This window comes from Phymastichus coffea, unplaced genomic scaffold (genome assembly GCF_024137745.1).
Source record: "Phymastichus coffea isolate CEN01 unplaced genomic scaffold, Cenicafe_Pcof_1.1 PCOF00072, whole genome shotgun sequence".
In the NCBI taxonomy this organism is placed as follows: domain Eukaryota; kingdom Metazoa; phylum Arthropoda; class Insecta; order Hymenoptera; family Eulophidae; genus Phymastichus; species Phymastichus coffea.
Genome location: NW_026706883.1, coordinates 221,289 through 240,818, shown reverse-complemented (window position 1 = coordinate 240,818; position 19,530 = coordinate 221,289). Strand labels below are relative to the sequence as shown.

The window sequence follows — 19,530 nt, the reverse complement described above, 5'->3', positions numbered from 1 at the left end:
ATAACGTTATCATCAATTTTATTTTTTCAAGATCTTAAATTCTACATTGTACAAAAGTATAAAACTGTCGATTAAGGCACGATGAACAATATTTAAATCATCTAGATACAAATCTCATAAACGTAATAAAAAACATTATTTTACAAAAGCTTCGGCTGTTGCTTCAAAGTTGATATATCTAAAATTTTACTAGGATAACTGACTTTTGATGTTCCCGTAAACGGGCCATATCTATGAGGACTCGGTTCTCTTCTTTCAGCGGTTTGTCTTACTATTCGTTCGTTCATACCTGGGCTTGACACTCGATAATGTTCTCTTGGAATTTCTAAAAAATCGTGTTTATTACAATTTGTTTCATTTAAGTTATTTTTAATTGAATAAATCAAAATAACGTTATGATTTTACCTTTCTTAGGACTAGAATTAGTACCAGGAAGTAAATGGTACCGCTGCAAATAGTGCATCGTTGCAAAAGACATGTTTGTGTTTTGCATTCCACTGGAACTATGCTTCATCGTACCGGATCGTGACTTTTGGAAGTCTGCTAATTGCTCATCATTAAAATATTTCATAGCTAAAGCTTTCATGTGCATACTCGTATTGGTTTCAATGCTGGCACTTGCTGTAGCAAAGTGAGTTTCAGGGCCTTGTCTTTGATAAGATGATGCATCAAAGACTACCCTGTAATTAAACATTATAAATAAATTATATATAAAAAAATACGAATCTGAAAAAATATAAATTTACTTTTTGTTGTAGGCCGGTTCTCTTTGATCCACATTATCCGAAAAACTGATCCCAAGTTTTGTCAGTTGTTCTAGAGTAGCTGCCTTAACAGTATCCATGATTACGTTATTGTCATACTCCCTTTTCTTATTATTTTTGATACCATCATTCGATTCGTTATCTATATCGTCATTTAAAGGCGAGTTTTGCAAGATTTGATTTACTTGATCAAGCACATTGTTATACAAAGTCCAGCCTGGTTTAGGAGCTTGTTGAGGTGGCAAACTTCCACCTTCATCTGAAAATTCTTGCATATCTAAGTGAATGCTTGGTTCAGGACTTGGTGGACTCAAGTCCTCCACATCCAGATCACTACTACTTAAACTCAAACATTCATCTGCTAAATTATCACATTTGGTATTTTTCATTTTCTTGATATCTCTTACTAAAGGCTCATCTGATCTAAATTGGTTACACTGTTTCTCTTTCAAAGCTTCCTGAGGTGAACTTCTTATTTCATCATACTGAAAATTGTATCTATTTGCAGCTTCGTTTATAATTTCATTAGTATCCCTATAAGTGGATTCTTCAATTCCATAATCTAAATTATCTAAATTTCTATGATTGCTATTACTGAACCTATTCAAGTTTTGTCTGGATTCTGAATGCAATTCTATGATTTCATTTTGTTTGGAATTTTCATTATGAGACTCAGTATATGGAATTTTGGTAGAGTCTTGAGCTTCAGTTGATTGTTTTGTAGTATCTGAACACAAATGGCTTTGTCGAAAAGATGACATATGGCTTTCTGAACCTTCACTAATATTTTCAAGTGCAGTTGGATTATAATAATTTGATTTTTTCTTTCTAATCATTTCTCCAGTATCATTAACAAGAGTCTTGAGAATATTAGAGGTATGATCTAAACTTGAAACTACTTTGTCTTGACTACTCTTTTGCTTTGATTGATTTTGATTGTCTGCATTTGAAGATGGATTATTTTGAACCTTTAATTCAAAACTTGTCATGACTCCAATAGATACCTTTTGTTCCAAAATAGTTTTCTTATTTTTGTCATCTTGTAGCTTTAAATCAGGAAAACATTTTTCATTATCTTTCACAAAATTATTATGTACAATGGATCCATTTGCAGGTTGTGATTGATCATACAACTGAATATTAGGATGTGCAATCCCATTTGGTTGACATGTACATTGTTTTCTCTCTTTCAAAGTTTGTTCATGTAATTTCAAAAGACGTTCTACTTGTTTCTGTAAGTTTTTTATTTGTTCATTTTGACTGGTAATCACTTGTAACAGATTCTTCACAGTTTCTGTTTCTATATTAGTATTATTGTGATTTCCTGAACAACATCCTGAATGAGAATGAGAACAAGAATGTTGAGAATTGTAATGATATGGCTCCAAAGATTTTGAATGTTTTAAATCGTAGTCATGCTCTAATGGCATGTGTCTATGAGTATAATTATCAGTATTTGAAAAAGAAGCTGATCTGTAGATTCTTGGTCTTTGTTTCATGTTGCAAGCCTCAAAGCCTGTTTCATATAGACGATGTGGCAGATGTTCCACAATAGGACTAATTCTTCCATCTTCAACATTATATCTTGGTACACAGTTTCTATTAATATGGCTATCAGTATTATGATAATTAAGTTCATGATGGTTAGATGAATGATTTGAAGTATATCTATTACTATCTGAAAAATGTTCATGGTTTTTTTGAATATTATACCTATTAGGTGACTCATTTCTTAAGCCTTTTAAAGCATTATATTCTCTTGTTGAAGAATCATATGGAACTCTTGGTACTTGATGTGTCCTTGGAAAGTCATATTCCAAACTTTGATATTTAGTATTATAATCTCTGTTATCTAGCTGATTGTGGGATTTTGGAAAATTCTTATAGTTTTGAGGATCTTGCAAGGCACTGGCATTGTGAGTAGATGAATAAATTTGATGCGAACGATTGGGTGATATAGTTGATCTTTGAGGAAATTGTTTCTCTTTCCATGCTGTATAAGATTCACTTGCTTTGTAAGCAGCATCATGAGTAATACTGGATGTGACTTGAAGCGTGTTATTTTCTGTAGACCTTTCCATTTTTTTCTGCTGTTCTAAAATTAGAGACACCTCTGGAACCGTTGGGAAAGGTCTTGACTAAAAATAATATAATGATTTAGAAACTAAAAATTACCTTAAAAAATTAGTGATAAATCATAAAAATAAAAAATATTCATTTTTTAATATAAAACAATATTACGTCAAATGCAGTCGCCGGTTTAGGCATTCTTCGAGGTTCAACTTCATCACAATATTCCACAACGTCACCTTGCATCGTATTTTAAGACTGATATAGCTACAGCAAGATGTGCAATCTGCATTAATAGTACACTTAAAGTAATTTAGAAAAAAAATCACTTTTTTTTTCGGTTAGTAATTTATCTTTTGAATTGAGCAGAAACTAACGGCACGCTGATGAAAATACACACAAAGTTCATGTTGACAAACTTACGAGCGCTCTGAGTTGAGCGCTCTATATAGCGCTTCCAATTCTAGCTCTATATAGCCCGCGCTTTTCCGGGAGCTAACTTCAGATAATATTATGCCGGGAAATTCAAATTTTCATTCAAAGAATATTTACAAAAAGATAGGTAATGCAGAATTAATCTCATTTTAATTCTATTACGATATAGGAATTGATTTATTATTTACTTTTAATTTATATAGTGAGTAATTATTATTAACATTTAAAGATAAAATCTTTATTAAAAATCTCAATACAAACATCAGTAAACTAAAAAACTTAAATTAAATGCCCATCTCGAGGATCGAGAGATCGATAAGGATCGTGTGGCAAGCTACGTCAAAGGAGCAAGACGTTCGCCCGACAATAAAAAGAATAAAAAACTAGTTCCTCCGAAAACTTGAACGTAAACAAGGTGCGAATGATCGTATGAATAAGTGTGCGGCACACAGATGCAACACACGTGCAGCGCAGCTGTTGCCCGTGAGTATGCGAAGGCGAAATGGGCGCAGAGAGGAGAGGAGCGTGTCTGAAAGTTTGTCTGGAGAGTGGTGCACGCAGGCAAAGGCAACGAGGCAGGCACAACCGCCGCAAAACGGTGCGTTGCGCTTGGCAGTCACAGCGCGCGCCAGTACTTATATGTCGATGCCTCTCATTACTCTGTTATCGCGGGAGGGGGAAAACTTGCGAGGAAACTGTGCGCGCGGCGAAAAAACTCGAGAAACCGCAGCAGCCGCCGTCGCGTCGTAACCGCACTCGCAGCCGGTCAGTCATCGTTGTATCCGTCGTTCTTCTTGACGCGTGAGTAGCCGATGTATATTCGATCGACGGCCACGCGTGTTCTCAATGGCGTCCTCGGTGTCCTGACTCGTCTTCATCGAACATAGTGCAGTTTGCGGTATATAAGTGTGATCTAATAAGCCAATCCCTCGACTCATTGATCGTCGTCATCATCTCCTGCTGCTGCTGAGAAAATAAAGATCAGCTATCGTGTTACGTCATATATACTGGGCAAACAACGACAGAATGAATTACTCGTCGACGTACAAGCTTGTCGTCGTCGGAGGTGGAGGCGTCGGCAAATCAGCCGTCACCATACAGTTCATACAGGTGAACTATTATCTGATTATTATATGATTTATTTGTAGCGCAACATACTCAAGTCTCTCTATATATAGGTTGTTACATTCTCTCTTCTTTTACGTTCCCTCTTACGGTGTAGTGACCGTGACACGCCTTTTTTTGACTCTAAGCGTCTGTCGTCTTTCTATCTACCATGCCATTTGAATTTCTTCTTTTCGCTTTGTACGTCTTTACATTTGTATTGACGCAGTGCTTATGAATAAAACATCTATGGTTGTGTATTGGTTGAATTTGGAAAAAACGATTTGTAAACAATATGAGCTATCATACATGCGTGCTGTGCACTTGTTGCTCAAGAAATTCTATTTATATGACTCAGGCGATTGAGAAAGCTTGTCAATTTTTTTGTAAAGAGTCATGTCCAATCAACGCAAAGCAGCCGATGCGCCGAATGCACTGCACATCTATTCGAATATCAAACTTTAAAATTTCCAATAGAATTTACTTTATTAGATGGCCAGGCGTGGCTTAAAATTCGCTTAGACTCGGTTAGACGAGTTATTTTGAAGCTGTTCCGAAATTTTAAAGCAAATTTATAAACGAATCGTAATCGGTATTTTTAAATCATCGATGATGCTACATGCATTTTTATTAGCAGGATCGAGTTTATAAGTGTACTAAATTGATGCCATACGTAAACAGTACAATCCCGCGCATGTGGTAACAAAACTGCTTCACATTTTCGAGTTCAAGTTTGTGATGCCATTGTGACACGCATCTTCATAAATAATATTGAGGCGTCGCTTTGTAAACTTGAACTGCTTTCTCTAAATAAGCTTGTCGTTCTTAAAATACGGAATCTCGGCGCTGCCTGCTCAGTAGGTCGATCGATGTTTCAGGTATAGTAACAACGGTTCGAAGCTTTTAGCGTGTAAAAACTTTGAGAGTCGAGAAAAGGTGATCAATGCCAAAGTTAATAACGGAGCCAACTAATTGAGTATAGCCGAATGTATTTACGGGCTAGACTGTAAGGAAAATTGTGCGTCTATTCTGATTCGTAATAATCTATTATGCGCGCGCGACGGCTGCGAGCGGCAATAACTGGGTCTGAGCTCCGCGCTACCGTTCTATATTATTTTAGGACACCTTAATTGACGTTATATATTTGAGGCTAATATTTGCTGTCTATACCGCATCGCTTTCACGATTCCTCACTGTTAAAATCACGAGAGAACGCCTCGATAAATTCGACTGATTGCAACTTGGTGCTTACTTTCCCGTTTTTTTTTTCTTTTCGAAAGCTTACTATTGCCAAAGACTTATATATGTATTATTGGACGCACGTGTCAAAAAAAGCGAGAATATTGTAAAATTCAATATCCGTATGGGCGTTGCGTGGGCCAGCTTAAAAGCAATTTTTATTAGTCACTCAGAATATCTGTAGAAAGTTTCAATGAAAGACGAGAAATTATTACGTACACGTGTGAAAAAATTACATCTGTATACATATATGTATCTGTTGAGGGCACATTCACGCAATTATTATGCATTAAAATTATTCATAGACTTTTTCCACTTTGTTGAATTTTACTCCGATAGAAAAAATTAATAAAAATCTTTATCTTACAGAGTTATTTTGTTACCGACTATGATCCAACGATCGAAGACTCGTACACGAAACAATGTGTCATTGACGATGTGCCAGCAAAACTTGACAGTGAGTTTTACAAACTTTATTAGACATGTAAGTATGAAAAACAAATAAGTGTAAAATTAACATTAATCTGTTCTTGTACAAAATAGTTTTGGACACTGCAGGACAAGAGGAATTTAGCGCTATGCGAGAACAATACATGCGAAGCGGCGAAGGATTTTTGTTAGTTTTTTCCGTAACGGATCACTCGTCGTTCGACGAGATTTTTAGATTTCATAGGCAAATTCTTCGAGTAAAAGATCGTGATGAATTTCCTATGCTTATGGTCGGCAACAAAGCTGATCTGGATCATCAGAGAGCGGTAAAAACACTCAAATATACTTTTAACTTTATTTATTTGTAAAATTATTGGAAATTATTGTTCCTTTTTTCTTTTTATAAAATCATACAGAAAATAATGTGGTGTCACTTGTGATAGCTCGCTATAATGATTTTAATATCTAATTAGTAATACTGCATCGCATCATCGGCCAAAAAATGTATTTACAGATGATTTTTATGCTACGGCATTTCGTTATTTTGATGATTACAGGTATCTGTCGAGGAAGCTCAAAATTTAGCGCGGCAACTGAGAATTCCGTATATTGAATGCAGTGCCAAATTACGCATGAACGTCGACCAAGCTTTTCACGAACTCGTTCGCATCGTAAGGAAATTTCAGTTTTCGGAAAGGCCACCACTCAAACCTTCTTACAAGAAAAATAAAAAAAAGTGTTGTGTCTTATAGAAAAAGGCCTTATAATCAGTCAGTATACGATTATAGCAGGAAATAAAAGAGAATAAAAATAGAGCAACGAAAAATTTCAGGTAGAGGCCTTCGAAACGAATTCGAGTAATGAATTCACATAATCAAAATATTTTTTCGAAGGACATTAAAAAGCAAACAGATTAACAATCATTATTATTGACTGTGAGTATGTATGTTGTATGTGTGTATGACAATGTTTCCAGCATGTTGCGAAGCTGAGCTTCACGATCAAGCTGGAGGCTCCGTACTCGAGCCGAAACTGTTGTTTTTTTTTTATTAAACGATAACTAACGTGATGTCATAACTAATATGTTAGTAAACGTTTATGTGTGACGATGCACTATAGGAACATCAAATTATGACAAAGGTAATTGATGATGTTCTGAGACAGTGTTCCAAAGCACAAAAATGGTAGATTAGTAGACAATATAGACATTTTGATATTATTTTATGGCGTTTTTGACCGTAATGTTAACTTAAGATTTTTTAACAAACTATTAATACTGCTAGATACGATGTAGTGGATTTCTTAAAATTTACAGTGGGACAAATCGAATTTTCGATGATCTCTGAAGAAAAACTCATATTCGCAACTTTTTACTCTAATCATTCAATTCCGTGAAGTATTTACTCGTACAAACAACCCCAAAGCTTCGCATTTATATGAAGCAATTCTCTAATAATGTGTAACAGATTTTTATATAACGAAACTTTATAACGATGTATTTTCTAGAACGGAGGCGCAGTCTTCCTATTATAATGAAGTGCAATTAAAATTTTTTAATTTAATTTAGAATCAATATCGAAGCGTTGAAAAATTCGTGAAAAATTGGATAAATTTTAATAAAAAGCAGTTATACTGCATTGTCATTGATAATAAAACAAACAATGTAATGTACAAGTAAGACTACTCGTTGATCGAGTGGCATTTTCATTTATGTGAAATACCAAAATAAAAACTCATATACGCACATGACATTATGGCAAATCATTTGAATTTCCGCTATAATTTAAGTTATTTACAATGAATTATTACTGTAATTCAAAAAATCCATTTTAGTACCAGTGAAAGAAATTAACGATTTGCAAGTGTACCAAAATGTTTTTTATAATTTTGTATTAACAACTGTAACAAAAAAGTTCGTCCTATGTATCTACACTATAAATAAACAGATAAACAACGTAAAAATTTACAAAATAGACTATCAACGATGTATTATGATTATTGACTATTCGCTTCTAAGTCCATATCCGACCAAACTGCCTCGGTTTCACTTTCGTCGGCAGCTTCGTCATTGTCCGTATCTGGTAAACCTTCACCAACTTCGTAAGTGGGATCTGTATGCTCATCGCCAACAGCCACGTAATAGGACGAAGAATCCATTGTGTTTGATGTACTTTCGAGTCTGTGCATACCTTCTAATACTCTTCTGTCGCCAGGATTTATACTGTAATGCATAAACCAGTATTAAAATATTTATTTTATAAAGTTTAGATTACCTCTGTATGATGCTTAAAACAAATAAAACAATTTGAAAATCACGTACTTCAAAGCAATTGCGTAATGGTCAAGAGCTTTTTCTGCATTATGTATTTTCGCCCAAAGATCACCCAACATTTGATGTAATTTACACGTTGATTGTGCATCAGATTGCTTCTCCAAAAGATCAATGGCTGCCTCAAAATTCATTTCTTGCTCATAAATTTCTGCCAAGTAATATACTGCCGGTAAATACGTTTCTTCTTGACTCAGCGCTTTCTCAAGAAGATTTTTAGCCTTTACAACAGTTACTGGATCTTTCATTAATACTGATGCATATAGCTAAGAATGTTCAATGTATTTTAATATTAAAATTTTAACATTATCAAAAATTGAATAAAAAAATTACTTTATTTACCGTAAGTACTCTTGGAGCCGGTCCAAGTTGTTTGTAAGCACTACTAGCTATATTTGAAGCCTCCCTAAGGCGATGCATACCAACAAAACAGTCAACCAATCCTTTATGTGCTTCATATCGATGAGGTTTTAATTGCAGTGCCTGACGAAAATGATGCAATGCATCTTGATACTTTTTCTGCTCTATGAGAATGTTACCTCTGAGAATAATTGCTTCCACATTATTGGATGATATTTGCATTGCTTGGTTAGCAATGGTGTTAGCTCTACTTAATTTGTGCAGAGCAAACAAAGCATATGACATCGCAATGTAAGCTTCAGTTGAATACTCATTCATTCCAGATATAAAAGGTATTAATTTTTCCAATTCTGCCACATGGTGAGTTCGTTGTAGTACAGCTGCATATATATCTAGGCTGAAGTAAGCACACCAATTAATGAATAGATAATAAATATTCTTTGTTTTCACAGCAAAAATTTGTTGCTTAAATATCTAATCTTACCCTCTAGCTGAGTCAGGTTCAATAATTCTTGCACGTCTCAAGCACATTAAAGCATTTTTATAATCGCCTGCATAGTAATAACATTCACCTATAGTCACAAGTAAATTGTAGTTGTCTCTTAAACAGTTTATATTATCCAAAGACCGTAAAGTTGTCACTGCATGATTGTATTCTCGATTATGTATGTGAACATGTGACTTGATCCATGTATTTAGCCAGTCAAAGCTTTGTAGATTCAAATTACAACTCATAATTATTGAATTAACTTCAATGCCTTTTACTCCCAAAGCCAACAATCCTTCTGCTGCCTCAAGTGCTAAAGGACACTCCCTAAGAACTTCTTTATACGTTGCAATTGCAGATCTCTCCATACCCTGCTCTTGAAACATCTTTGCTAGAGCCATATTTATCTAAAAAAGTGAACACAATTTATTTTCGAATAAATTGAACATTTATTAGATTACTTCTTCAAAATCACTTAGTTTCTTCTAAATTTAGATTACCTTTGGTGTTCGTTGTTTTCCAGGTATACTTTGTAACACTTGTAAAGCTTCTTGAGGATTTTTCAACTTAACAAGGCAAGCATAAATTTGATACTTTAAATCTACATCTGAAGCTAATTCTTTTTGACCTTCTTGATTTGGTTTTATGGTCCCCTTGGATTTGAGAAGACATTTTCGAAATTGTAAAGATTTCTTGTAAAGAGACTCTGCCCTTCTGTATTTTCCAAGATAAAAGTAGGAGTCTGCACAGTAAACATAAACCAGAAACTTTGTGTTTACTGGCAAAAGATCATTATTGTGATCACTCAGAGATAATACTAAGTTAGCCTGTAGATAATACACAATTTTTAATTTATTAATATACTGAAAATTAAGTTGGAAAAAACTAAGAAAATTTAAATTGAAAAACGTAAACAAAACTACTCTAATACTTTCTTAAATAATTTACAAGTCAATATACTTACCAAGGAAATCACATTAGAATACAAAGCTTGATCATATAAATGTTGAATTTGATCGAACAACCCCGACATAGTAGAAAAAGTTAAACTCAATAAAAAAATACGAATGAAAGATATATATACAAAAAATGATCAATACAAAAAGTGAGGTTAGGTGCTAGAAATGCAGATGGCGCACGTAATTATGCTTCTGGGATTTCTAGAATGATTCTAAGAGTCTTGACCAATAGAAGAAGAAGAAGAAAAAGACAGCGGCGACCGTCACGGCTGCCTCATGTGTGTGCATATGCACACATCCATACTACCTTCCTCTTACATACCTCGTTTCGTCTGCTTTGAACGCTTTTATCAACATAATATGGCTCAGTTGTATGACCAGTAAAATCAACGAATTCTACTATATTTATTTGCTCCAAAAACACGCGTCTGGAAATTTTGTGAAAATAATAACCCACTTATTTATCGGTGAGTTATCGCAATGTTATTGACATAAATACTTTTGTCCAAATCGCTTCACTATAATGTATAAGATCTACCCAATTAAATCCCTAGCTATGTAATTAATTATTCAAGAACAGAAATCAAGTATAAGCGAGTGTATAGAAGTCTGAAAAAAAATAATCCAAGTTATTTTAGGCTAGTAGGTAGTTTATGGCTTCTTCGTAGATGTGTGTGTGTGTGTATGTGTATGTATGTATGTATGTGTGTACTTATTTTTATTTAATAGATAACGTTATAAGTATCGTTAGCGATTAATGAATGCATGTGTGTATAATATGCCGTAAATTGCGAAATGTGTTCTAAATTCAACTTATATAATTTAGTTAACATTATCTCCTGAATAATGAATGCATTATTTTACAAAAATTGAAAACATTACAAAAATGACTAATGATCGAATAATTAAAATTTTGTTTTATTTATGACTTCTTATTTTCTAGGTCAACAAAAAAAATTTTGAAAAAAGAAATAAAATAATTCAATGGTATCTTGTGACATTTCATTTATTTTTACCAATCTTGAATAAAAGATCTGGTCAAAAATAAAAACCAATTTCACTGTACAACATGGTTAAGTACTTTGAAAGCAGCACAATTTTTCAATTCAATTGGGATCAAGTTGCTCAAGGATTTTGGCGCAGATACCCAAATCCTAATAGGTAAAATAATGCTACTATTTTAAAATGTAACAAAGATTACTCTGTAACTGATAATATATTAAGAATTACAATTTGAGCACAGCACACATGTACTTAGCGAAGATACTATCTCAAGGGAAATAAAAGATGGCAAATTGTACTCAACAAGGCTATTAACTAAGACTAATCGAGTACCAAAATGGGGTGAAAGATTTATTAGCAATAAAGGTACTGTTAAGATTATTGAAGAAAGTATTGTTGATCCTAAAGAAAAGACTCTTACAACTTATACTAGAAACTTAGGATTCACCAAAGTCATGGTATGATGATATTATTTTTATCCATTTAGCTGTTAAAAATTTGTGCTTAACATAGATCTTATTTTAGAGCGTTATCGAAAAAGTTGTATATAGAGTATCTGAGGAAAATCCACAATGGACTATTGCTAGAAGGTCGGCATGGATTGAAAGTTCAGTGTTTGGATTCAGTCGAGCTATTCAAGCTTTTGGACTTGATAGGTTCAAAAAGAACTGTGTAAAAATGTCAAATGGATTCAATTATGTACTTGCTAATATGTTTCCACAAACTGCACAATTTATGAATCCAAACCTTTATCAAATGGGTTTTAATGATAAGGTGAAAATTTAATTACTTTTCAAAGAACTAATTATCTAATTTAGAACATTGTACTATCTACAATGTTTAACTAATTCAGAATGTAAGATTAGACATAATGAAATATGTTTTTATAGGCTGGAGAACCTTCTATGATTAGATTAACACATGCTGCAGAAGATTTTCAACATTCTCTACAAGACAAAGCTGAAAAAATGAAAGATGCAGCTAAAAAAGCAACTGATCTCGCAAAACAGAAAGCTGGACCTATCTATGTCGCAAATCAACAGTAAATTTTGTTAAACATAATACAGTTATGAGACTTATTTTATTTAGTTACGTATCAATATTGACATTCAAAATATTTTGAGATTTAATTGCATTCCTTTAAACTGCCCACTAAAAAGAAAAAGCAATTATTAAAATAGCTTTTCATTCCAATAATATTCGTAAATTTCAAATTCTTGATCATATTGTACATTGAAAACCATAATAATTTCCAGGAATTAACATTAATATAAATCATCAAAAATTTATGAATTATTAAATAATTGCATCAATCATCATAGTATTTTGTCTCCTTTTATACTAATCGTTTGAATGTTAGTTAGATACCATAAATTATCTTTGCTTAAATGTAAAAAAGTAATGTACATAGATTTTTCTGTATATAAATATTTCATTCCTTTAGCTCACCACTTATGTTCATTCAAAGTTGATTAATTTCCGTGTAAACGCTAATGTGAAAGTTTTCGGCAATACAGTTATTTCATTTATCTAGTTTTTCTAAACTTCTTTTTAATATGCCTATAGTAAATAGCGTAATTATTGCATGCATATAAGAACCATAGTAGGAGTATAATAATTGATCAAATTAATTATGCCAATATAATTCAGGATATTAAAAATTTAATAAATTAATTGATGACGAGTTGTAGAAGTGTACATATATATTTTTTAGCAATAAATGTGAATAAAACTGAGAAATCTTTATTATTTATTTTAAATTATTCTTTCTAACACCCTTTACTTGCGCAGTTATCAACAACTAATTTAGATAAGATTATTGAGGTATATATATATATATGAAGGTCATATTTACAAATTACGTCTTTATTTATTTGTGTTATAATTCATTTTGTTGGAATCTCAACTTTAATAATATATTAAATTTTACAATTTTTATATTGTTAAATATTCTAGGAAATCATAATTTATTAAAGTAGATTTACAGATATGTACTTGCACTTATAGCACTTTCGATTTCATATCGTTTGCAGATCATTGTAAAAATCAAAATATGCTACCCAAAGATCTAAAAAAAGTAAATTTCCTGATAAATGATTTCCGCCGTTTAAGTAATATATTATTATAGTCTAGTCAACAATAAAAAGCAAATAAATATGTTACGAATTACATTTTTGAAAAACTTCAGATTTCAAATTTAACGATTCAGAAAGAAAAAGAAGCTTAATTTTCAACCTAGATTTATTTATTTTATCAACATTATACCATTGGTGATTCCCTTTTAAACATATACTTACTAGTACATATCTGAATCTATATTCATCCTACTAATTAGAAAATGGGATTTTCCACAAAACCTGAATCTACGTAAATGTGTTTCCATGAGCTTTGTAATTTGAAATTCATTCATCTTTTTCTATAGACTAGTAAAATTGAGTAAGTTATTATCTCGGGGGATTTAAACCGTCCATCTTCGATTTGGCCGTTGAAAATTTATCATTATTGATTCGCATTTTTCTCGTCGACTTAAAATCTAGTCACTTGATAAAAAAAATATTTAATAGTTTGATAGACGATTCTACTCATTCGAGAGCGTATTTTAGAATAAAGATATTTCCAAACGAAGGTCAGTTTAAAATTCGCCAGCTTTTTAACGACTGTTTAGTTTGTATAGTAATTCGTAGTTGTTATGTATAATTGGCTAAGAAATATTTGCATAAAACGACAGAGAAAGATAAATAAATGTTGAAGGTTGTGTAAAAATTATATTATAATATGTGCACGTATGAACGTGTATAGGATAAATTAGGAAAAGTCGTGCAATCGGGGAGTGAATATATCGTCCCTATTTTTGGATATGCTTGTATCGCCTTTGCATGCTCCATTATATGCCTTAACGACGCCTAAAACAGTTAAAAATTCACAATTACATTTAAATGTATTATAGAAATGATATTTCAATATTCAAACTTACTCGCAATGCCACAACGATTATGACATTCCAATGCTGCAAGGTTTGCGTAAGTTTTTCCATCAGATCCACATAACAGAGAGATCTTGCCAGTAATCAAGCAAGGACACTTTTTATTATTGGAACATGGTCCATCGTGATCTTTTACGATAACTGAAAGTATTTTTATTTCAGTGAAAGAGAATTATGAAAGTTTAAAAAAATATATATGTACGCATATATGAAAGAATACAAGATGAAGGAATAATTACTCTTATCTTTGCAAACACTCATGCAGCTTGCGTGTGAAGCACTCAAATAAGTATTTCCATCGGTCCCACAAAAAGGCTTCGAACCATCTTTTTTTATAAGACAACGACAGCCCTGAAGAATGCCAATAGATGAAGGTGGAACCAGGTGTGTTGGATGAGTTAAAACTGGTGAACCCGCGCATGCTCCACTATGTGCCACTTTTATATCTTTAGCACAACAATTTTAATTCAATATTTAACTTGTTGTAAATTCAAATTTCATAATTAATTGGAAAAGAGCTTACTCGTTTTCATACACCTATTAATGCATCCCAATTTAATAAGGCTGGAATAAGTTCGCCCATCGGTTCCACAAACTGGAGAAAAGCTGTCATATGTTTTAATGCAACTTTTACATTCTGAAGGCAGGTAAAATCCCACTGATATTGGAGGGGATCGTTTTTCACGAATAATTAGGCCAGTCCTCGGTTCTCTTTCATCATCACACATACCCGCGTATGCTAATGTTATGCCTTCCAACAAATTATTCAATTAATAAAACGTTTTCCTTAACGCATTACCTACATTGAAGTTTCAATTGCGTGATACTATATTATACACTTACTGTTATTCAGGCACTTTTGAGCGCATTCCAATACTGGCAGATTAGAATAACTGTTTGCATCGCTTCCGCAAACTGGTACGTAGCTTTTTAAGGCAGTGCACTGACATTTATACGGATCTTCCTCTTCATCTATAGAAGCCTCTAAATTTACCGTTTGTTTGCAAACACCACAATAGCTAATATGTATGTCTGTAAAATATAACATTTACCGAATTTTATAGAAATATTTTGTTATTGAAATGCCTTCATTCTTGTAAGCTGTTTTTTTTCTCACCGTAGTTTAAGCATTTCTTCGTACAATAAAATATGGAAGGATTATCATATGTAATTTTGTTCGATGCACAAACGGGATTTTTTTCTCTGGTAATATTACATTGACAGGCTTCAAAAGTACGAAGTAACTCGGCAGATATTTCTACTTGATTATCTGAATAATTAATTTTCGGCATTCCTTCTCTACATGGCCCACAATAAGCTAATTGTAAACCTTGAAGATCCCGGACTATTTTAAAAATGTATCACGTCGTTATTAATTTTTTACGATAATTTCTGTGTAATTTTTAAAACACGCATTAAAATTTGAATAACAGAAATAATAAAGTTTACCTCTATGTTTACAATCTTTAATACAATATAAGTGAGAAGGGTGCGGATAAGTAACGCCATTGTTCCCGCAAACTGGATAAAGCGATGATGTTGCCACACAATCACATTTAAGAAATTGACTTGATAATGATTTTAAGCCTTTTTGATCAGGTTCAAAACTCTTTACTCTTGTTTCCTCATAATTTTTTTTACAAAGACCACAACGTCTTATAAATAAATCTGAAATGAATTTTCAAAGAATACATATATCATAAATATTTACTGAATTAGTTATGGATTCACCTGGATTACTAGATCTCGTACTACAATAGAAAATAGATGGATTATTGTACAGAACGTTATTATTAGCGCAAACTGCAGAATATTCTTCAGAATTTATGCAACCATGTTTTTCAGAAATATAGCCTGACAATTTGAATATTTTACTTGCGTCTTTGATGCAAGAACCACAGTGTATCACGCGTAAATCTGCAAAACATCATTGTTAATAACGATGTTCCCAGGATGAAGAGTTCGATAACTTCTAGAATAACTTACCTAACTTTTCACACTTTTTAGCGCAGAATAAACTGGCACCGTTTACATAAGTCACATCATTATTTCCACAAACTGGGTCAATGTCATCAGTTACTCGACAATCGCATTTTTGTTTGCAGGGCCCGGAATGTTTGATACTTATATCTGTTAAAATGTTCCGTACGTAATGATTTTTGAATGAGACGTTGTATTTGTAATTTTGCCTTCATTAGCCGAAGCGTCAGTACTTACTTTTATTCGTGCAAGAATTATAACATTTCATTTCTGAAAAATTGTTGTAGGTGTAACCATCACTACCACACACAGGATTCACGCGCAGTGCCACTGGACAATTTTCTATGCATTTTTTAACGTTCTCCGATAGCCTGAAAATTGCTTGTTTTTTTGATAATATCGGCGGTATAGTTGCTAGTGCTGAGCATCTGCCGCACGATGTAATTTTAAGATCTTCCAAGAACAAATGTATGTTGTTAAAATTAATACTAATTCAAAACTATTCTTTCTATTGAAATTAGTTAGACTTGCTTACCTTTTCTTGTGCATTTTTTAATGCAATTCATTATTGAGGGATTTGGATAAGTTAATCCATCATTCCCACAAACAGGATCCCAGTCATAACTTGATACACAGTTACATTTAGCTGCAGTGTCCAAAACTTCTTGAGATAAACTCTTTCGATCTTCAGGCATTATTTGCATATTTCCATACGCTTTCGTTACATCGAATTTTGAGCATGAACCACATTGTATTGGTTCTAGATCTTTTGGACAAGATTAACGTAAAAGCATAATATTAAATATTCGAGAAGCAACTAATTGTTTTTTCTTGTTACTACCTACCTGGTTTTCTACAATCTGCGATGCAATTAAAATAAGCGGGATTAGGGTATGAAATTCCATCATTTCCACATATTGGACTAAAGTCATTGGTTAAAGTACAATTGCATTTTTCGACTAAGATTGGAAATTTATCAAATTTTTCAGGACAATCTCGGGTGTGTATTCTATAAATATGCATACCTGATAAAAAATAATGTAATGATATATCTTCTTTCATTTACCATTACGCAATAAAAATCAATGATATAAAAATGAATTATCTTTCATCAACTTACTTTGTTTCGAACATTTTTTTATACAATTTGCCATTTCAGTTACATTGTAAGAAGTTTTACGATTTGTACAAACTGGTCTGAGATCCAAGGTATAATTACATTTGCAATCACGTAAACTATCAATATTCCACAACTCATATTTTAATTCTTCTGTATTCAATAAACCAGTAGCCAGCACTAAAATAATCACATAAATAAATTAAAAAAAATTTTTGTTATACAATTATTATTGATATTTAAGCTCAATAATACCGGTAAACGTTAGAAAGCTAATATAATAAAACATTTTTCGTTACAAAAGCTTAGTTTTTTTAAATAATACTGTAGTATTTATACTATCAGAACTAACGCAACAGTGTCGCGAAGAACTAGAGTGCAACTTTATATGTACGCCTTCTTAAAACTCGAACTGGAAACCTCCGCTTGATAATCTGTAACCAGTTTAGGCTTTTAAAAATCCTCTAACGCGTATACATATGATGCTACGGTATTTATCTTCTGTAAAGGAGCACTTTCGGTCATTAATTATTTTTTCAAAGTGTCTCAAAATAAAAAAACAACCAGTTAATTTATATCATTTTTAGTAACATTTTACTAGTAACGGTTTCGTCATTAACGGTGTAAGAATGAAAGAAATTCTTGATTTCCTTTTCTCGTCATTATATTTATTTATATAAAAACGTCATTTTCTTTTTTACAAGTACTATGCACATCTTTATTTATTAGTTTCATTATCTCAGCAGGTCAAAGAGTGCTTCTTATGTTCCCTCAACAAAATAATAATAAACATTTTTATATTTGATATTATTATCAATTGTCCTTCTGCTGATAATTTATGAGTATTAAAAATAGCTAAAATTAAATATTCTAGTTCATTTACAAGTAAATTCATAGAAACATTTGCTACTATTGAATATAGTTAGTGTATAATATTTTATTTCTTTTTCAACTTTACGCTCGATCATAATTATATAGAGCGAGCCTCATGTTCTGCAAGGTCCATGATGTATGAGGTCAATGTCTAAAAATAAAGAAATACATATTGGGATAAATAACAAAATATAATAATTATACTGAATAGTAGCGGCCAAAGCAGACAGTAAAAGTAGGGAAATTTTATTCCTCATTTACTTACTATAGTTAACACACTTATCCACGCATCTCAACGTCATAAGATTAGGGTACGTCACACCATCGTTCCCACAAACAGGATCAATGTCGTCAAAAGCTGGACATGAACATCCTTTTGGTACAGATTCTCTGTAATGTTCAGTTGGAGTCCCCGTTACAGCGAATACCAGTGTAACTAACAGTGAAATAATGTAGATTAGTACATCAGCACATTCGATATATAAATCGTGCAAACAGATTACTCAAACATTTAGAATGTATTTTGATTCATATGCAACAGACGATATGAAAAAAACCATTTTTATTGTTGTTATTATTATTATTCTTATTATTATTATTTTAAAAACTACGTTTATGAAAACTACATTGTATACAATATAATTTAATTGTTTATATAATTTTTACGGGGATAAAAAAATATTGTCATTGTCATGGAATTTCGATAACATCGTAATACAATAATAACCTCACCTAAAGCTATTAAACAAACGTGATGAAACGTTGCCATAGTTACTTCAAAAATTAGAATGATAAATTTCTTCAAATCGTGATGAAATTGTCCCACTATTTGTGTTGATGCTCTGTGTATCACTGTGAGTAACTGACTACTTGGCTAACAAACAAGAACTACACACGGAGTCGATAACGAAAGACGATCTTTTATGCGTCAGTACGACGAGCCAATGGGAAATTGAAAATGAGTGGAATTACCAAGTCAAATCTCATTCGAACTGCTCTTGAGCTATTACGAGAACGCGAGTTAATCATTGAAATACATCTATTAAATGTTTGGTTGAGTTTTCGGAGTTAACGTTCAATTAATCACAATGTTCATTAGATAAGTTTCAACTTTTTTGTATTAAATATTGTTTATATAAACCTAAATAATTGTTTTCATTAATTTTAATAATATCCATTTTTATGTAACGTATAATCGATCTAATAATTACCGAAATACTACATATATTTTCTAAGTTTATTTAATAATTTTTCAAGTGGTTCGAGTTTTGCGAGAATAAAAAGTATTGCAATAACGTAATTTTCTTAAAATCATTAAAAAATGTTCAGTAATAATATTTATTTAAAAAATATTGAAAACGCAGCCGATTATTTAAAGAAAAATTCTTTTATATATTGG

At 32.3% G+C, this 19,530-nt stretch overlaps 6 protein-coding genes across 7 annotated transcripts; 2 read left to right on the top strand and 4 right to left on the bottom strand.

The window, feature by feature from the left end:
* Positions 1 to 11: 11 nt before the first annotated feature.
* On the bottom strand, positions 12 to 3,243 carry LOC131667986 (GATA zinc finger domain-containing protein 14-like). Its single transcript, XM_058941774.1, has 4 exons — positions 3,006 to 3,243; positions 747 to 2,902; positions 406 to 680; positions 12 to 325 (listed from the first exon to the last, which is right to left on the bottom strand). The coding sequence occupies exons 1-4, from the start codon at positions 3,078 to 3,080 to the stop codon at positions 141 to 143; spliced, it is 2,691 nt and encodes an 896-aa protein (XP_058797757.1). The 5' UTR covers positions 3,081 to 3,243; the 3' UTR covers positions 12 to 140.
* A 402-nt stretch (positions 3,244 to 3,645) lies between these two features.
* Positions 3,646 to 8,004, top strand: LOC131667955 (ras-like protein 2). 2 transcript variants are annotated; one of them, XM_058941736.1, is made up of 4 exons: positions 3,646 to 3,867; positions 5,982 to 6,069; positions 6,156 to 6,367; positions 6,599 to 8,004. In XM_058941736.1, the coding sequence occupies exons 1-4, from the start codon at positions 3,772 to 3,774 to the stop codon at positions 6,791 to 6,793; spliced, it is 591 nt and encodes a 196-aa protein (XP_058797719.1). In that variant the 5' UTR covers positions 3,646 to 3,771; the 3' UTR covers positions 6,794 to 8,004. The 2 variants fall into 2 exon arrangements, with proteins under 2 accessions (XP_058797719.1, XP_058797720.1); XM_058941737.1 differs by lacking the exon at positions 3,646 to 3,867 and adding an exon at positions 3,881 to 4,379 and having other exon boundaries at positions 6,599 to 7,994.
* A 32-nt stretch (positions 8,005 to 8,036) lies between these two features.
* Positions 8,037 to 10,365, bottom strand: LOC131667953 (anaphase-promoting complex subunit 7). Its single transcript, XM_058941734.1, has 6 exons — positions 10,182 to 10,365; positions 9,718 to 10,044; positions 9,215 to 9,624; positions 8,713 to 9,127; positions 8,362 to 8,636; positions 8,037 to 8,262 (listed from the first exon to the last, which is right to left on the bottom strand). The coding sequence occupies exons 1-6, from the start codon at positions 10,248 to 10,250 to the stop codon at positions 8,037 to 8,039; spliced, it is 1,722 nt and encodes a 573-aa protein (XP_058797717.1). The 5' UTR covers positions 10,251 to 10,365.
* A 123-nt stretch (positions 10,366 to 10,488) lies between these two features.
* On the top strand, positions 10,489 to 12,934 carry LOC131667954 (protein preli-like). Its single transcript, XM_058941735.1, has 5 exons — positions 10,489 to 10,643; positions 11,120 to 11,337; positions 11,420 to 11,636; positions 11,704 to 11,952; positions 12,069 to 12,934. Exons 2-5 carry the CDS (start codon positions 11,246 to 11,248, stop codon positions 12,222 to 12,224), a joined length of 714 nt encoding a protein of 237 aa, XP_058797718.1. The 5' UTR covers positions 10,489 to 10,643; positions 11,120 to 11,245; the 3' UTR covers positions 12,225 to 12,934.
* A 36-nt stretch (positions 12,935 to 12,970) lies between these two features.
* On the bottom strand, positions 12,971 to 17,547 carry LOC131667968 (agrin-like). The gene is made up of 14 exons (XM_058941755.1): positions 17,514 to 17,547; positions 17,253 to 17,438; positions 16,987 to 17,154; positions 16,677 to 16,907; positions 16,379 to 16,594; positions 16,148 to 16,291; positions 15,893 to 16,078; positions 15,611 to 15,829; positions 15,279 to 15,506; positions 15,005 to 15,193; positions 14,685 to 14,912; positions 14,401 to 14,607; positions 14,153 to 14,302; positions 12,971 to 14,081 (listed from the first exon to the last, which is right to left on the bottom strand). Exons 1-14 carry the CDS (start codon positions 17,545 to 17,547, stop codon positions 13,984 to 13,986), a joined length of 2,484 nt encoding a protein of 827 aa, XP_058797738.1. The 3' UTR covers positions 12,971 to 13,983.
* A 363-nt stretch (positions 17,548 to 17,910) lies between these two features.
* On the bottom strand, positions 17,911 to 19,182 carry LOC131668006 (turripeptide Ici9.2). Its single transcript, XM_058941812.1, has 3 exons — positions 18,864 to 19,182; positions 18,397 to 18,567; positions 17,911 to 18,282 (listed from the first exon to the last, which is right to left on the bottom strand). The coding sequence occupies exons 1-3, from the start codon at positions 18,898 to 18,900 to the stop codon at positions 18,245 to 18,247; spliced, it is 246 nt and encodes an 81-aa protein (XP_058797795.1). The 5' UTR covers positions 18,901 to 19,182; the 3' UTR covers positions 17,911 to 18,244.
* Between the last annotated feature and the right edge of the window lie 348 nt (positions 19,183 to 19,530).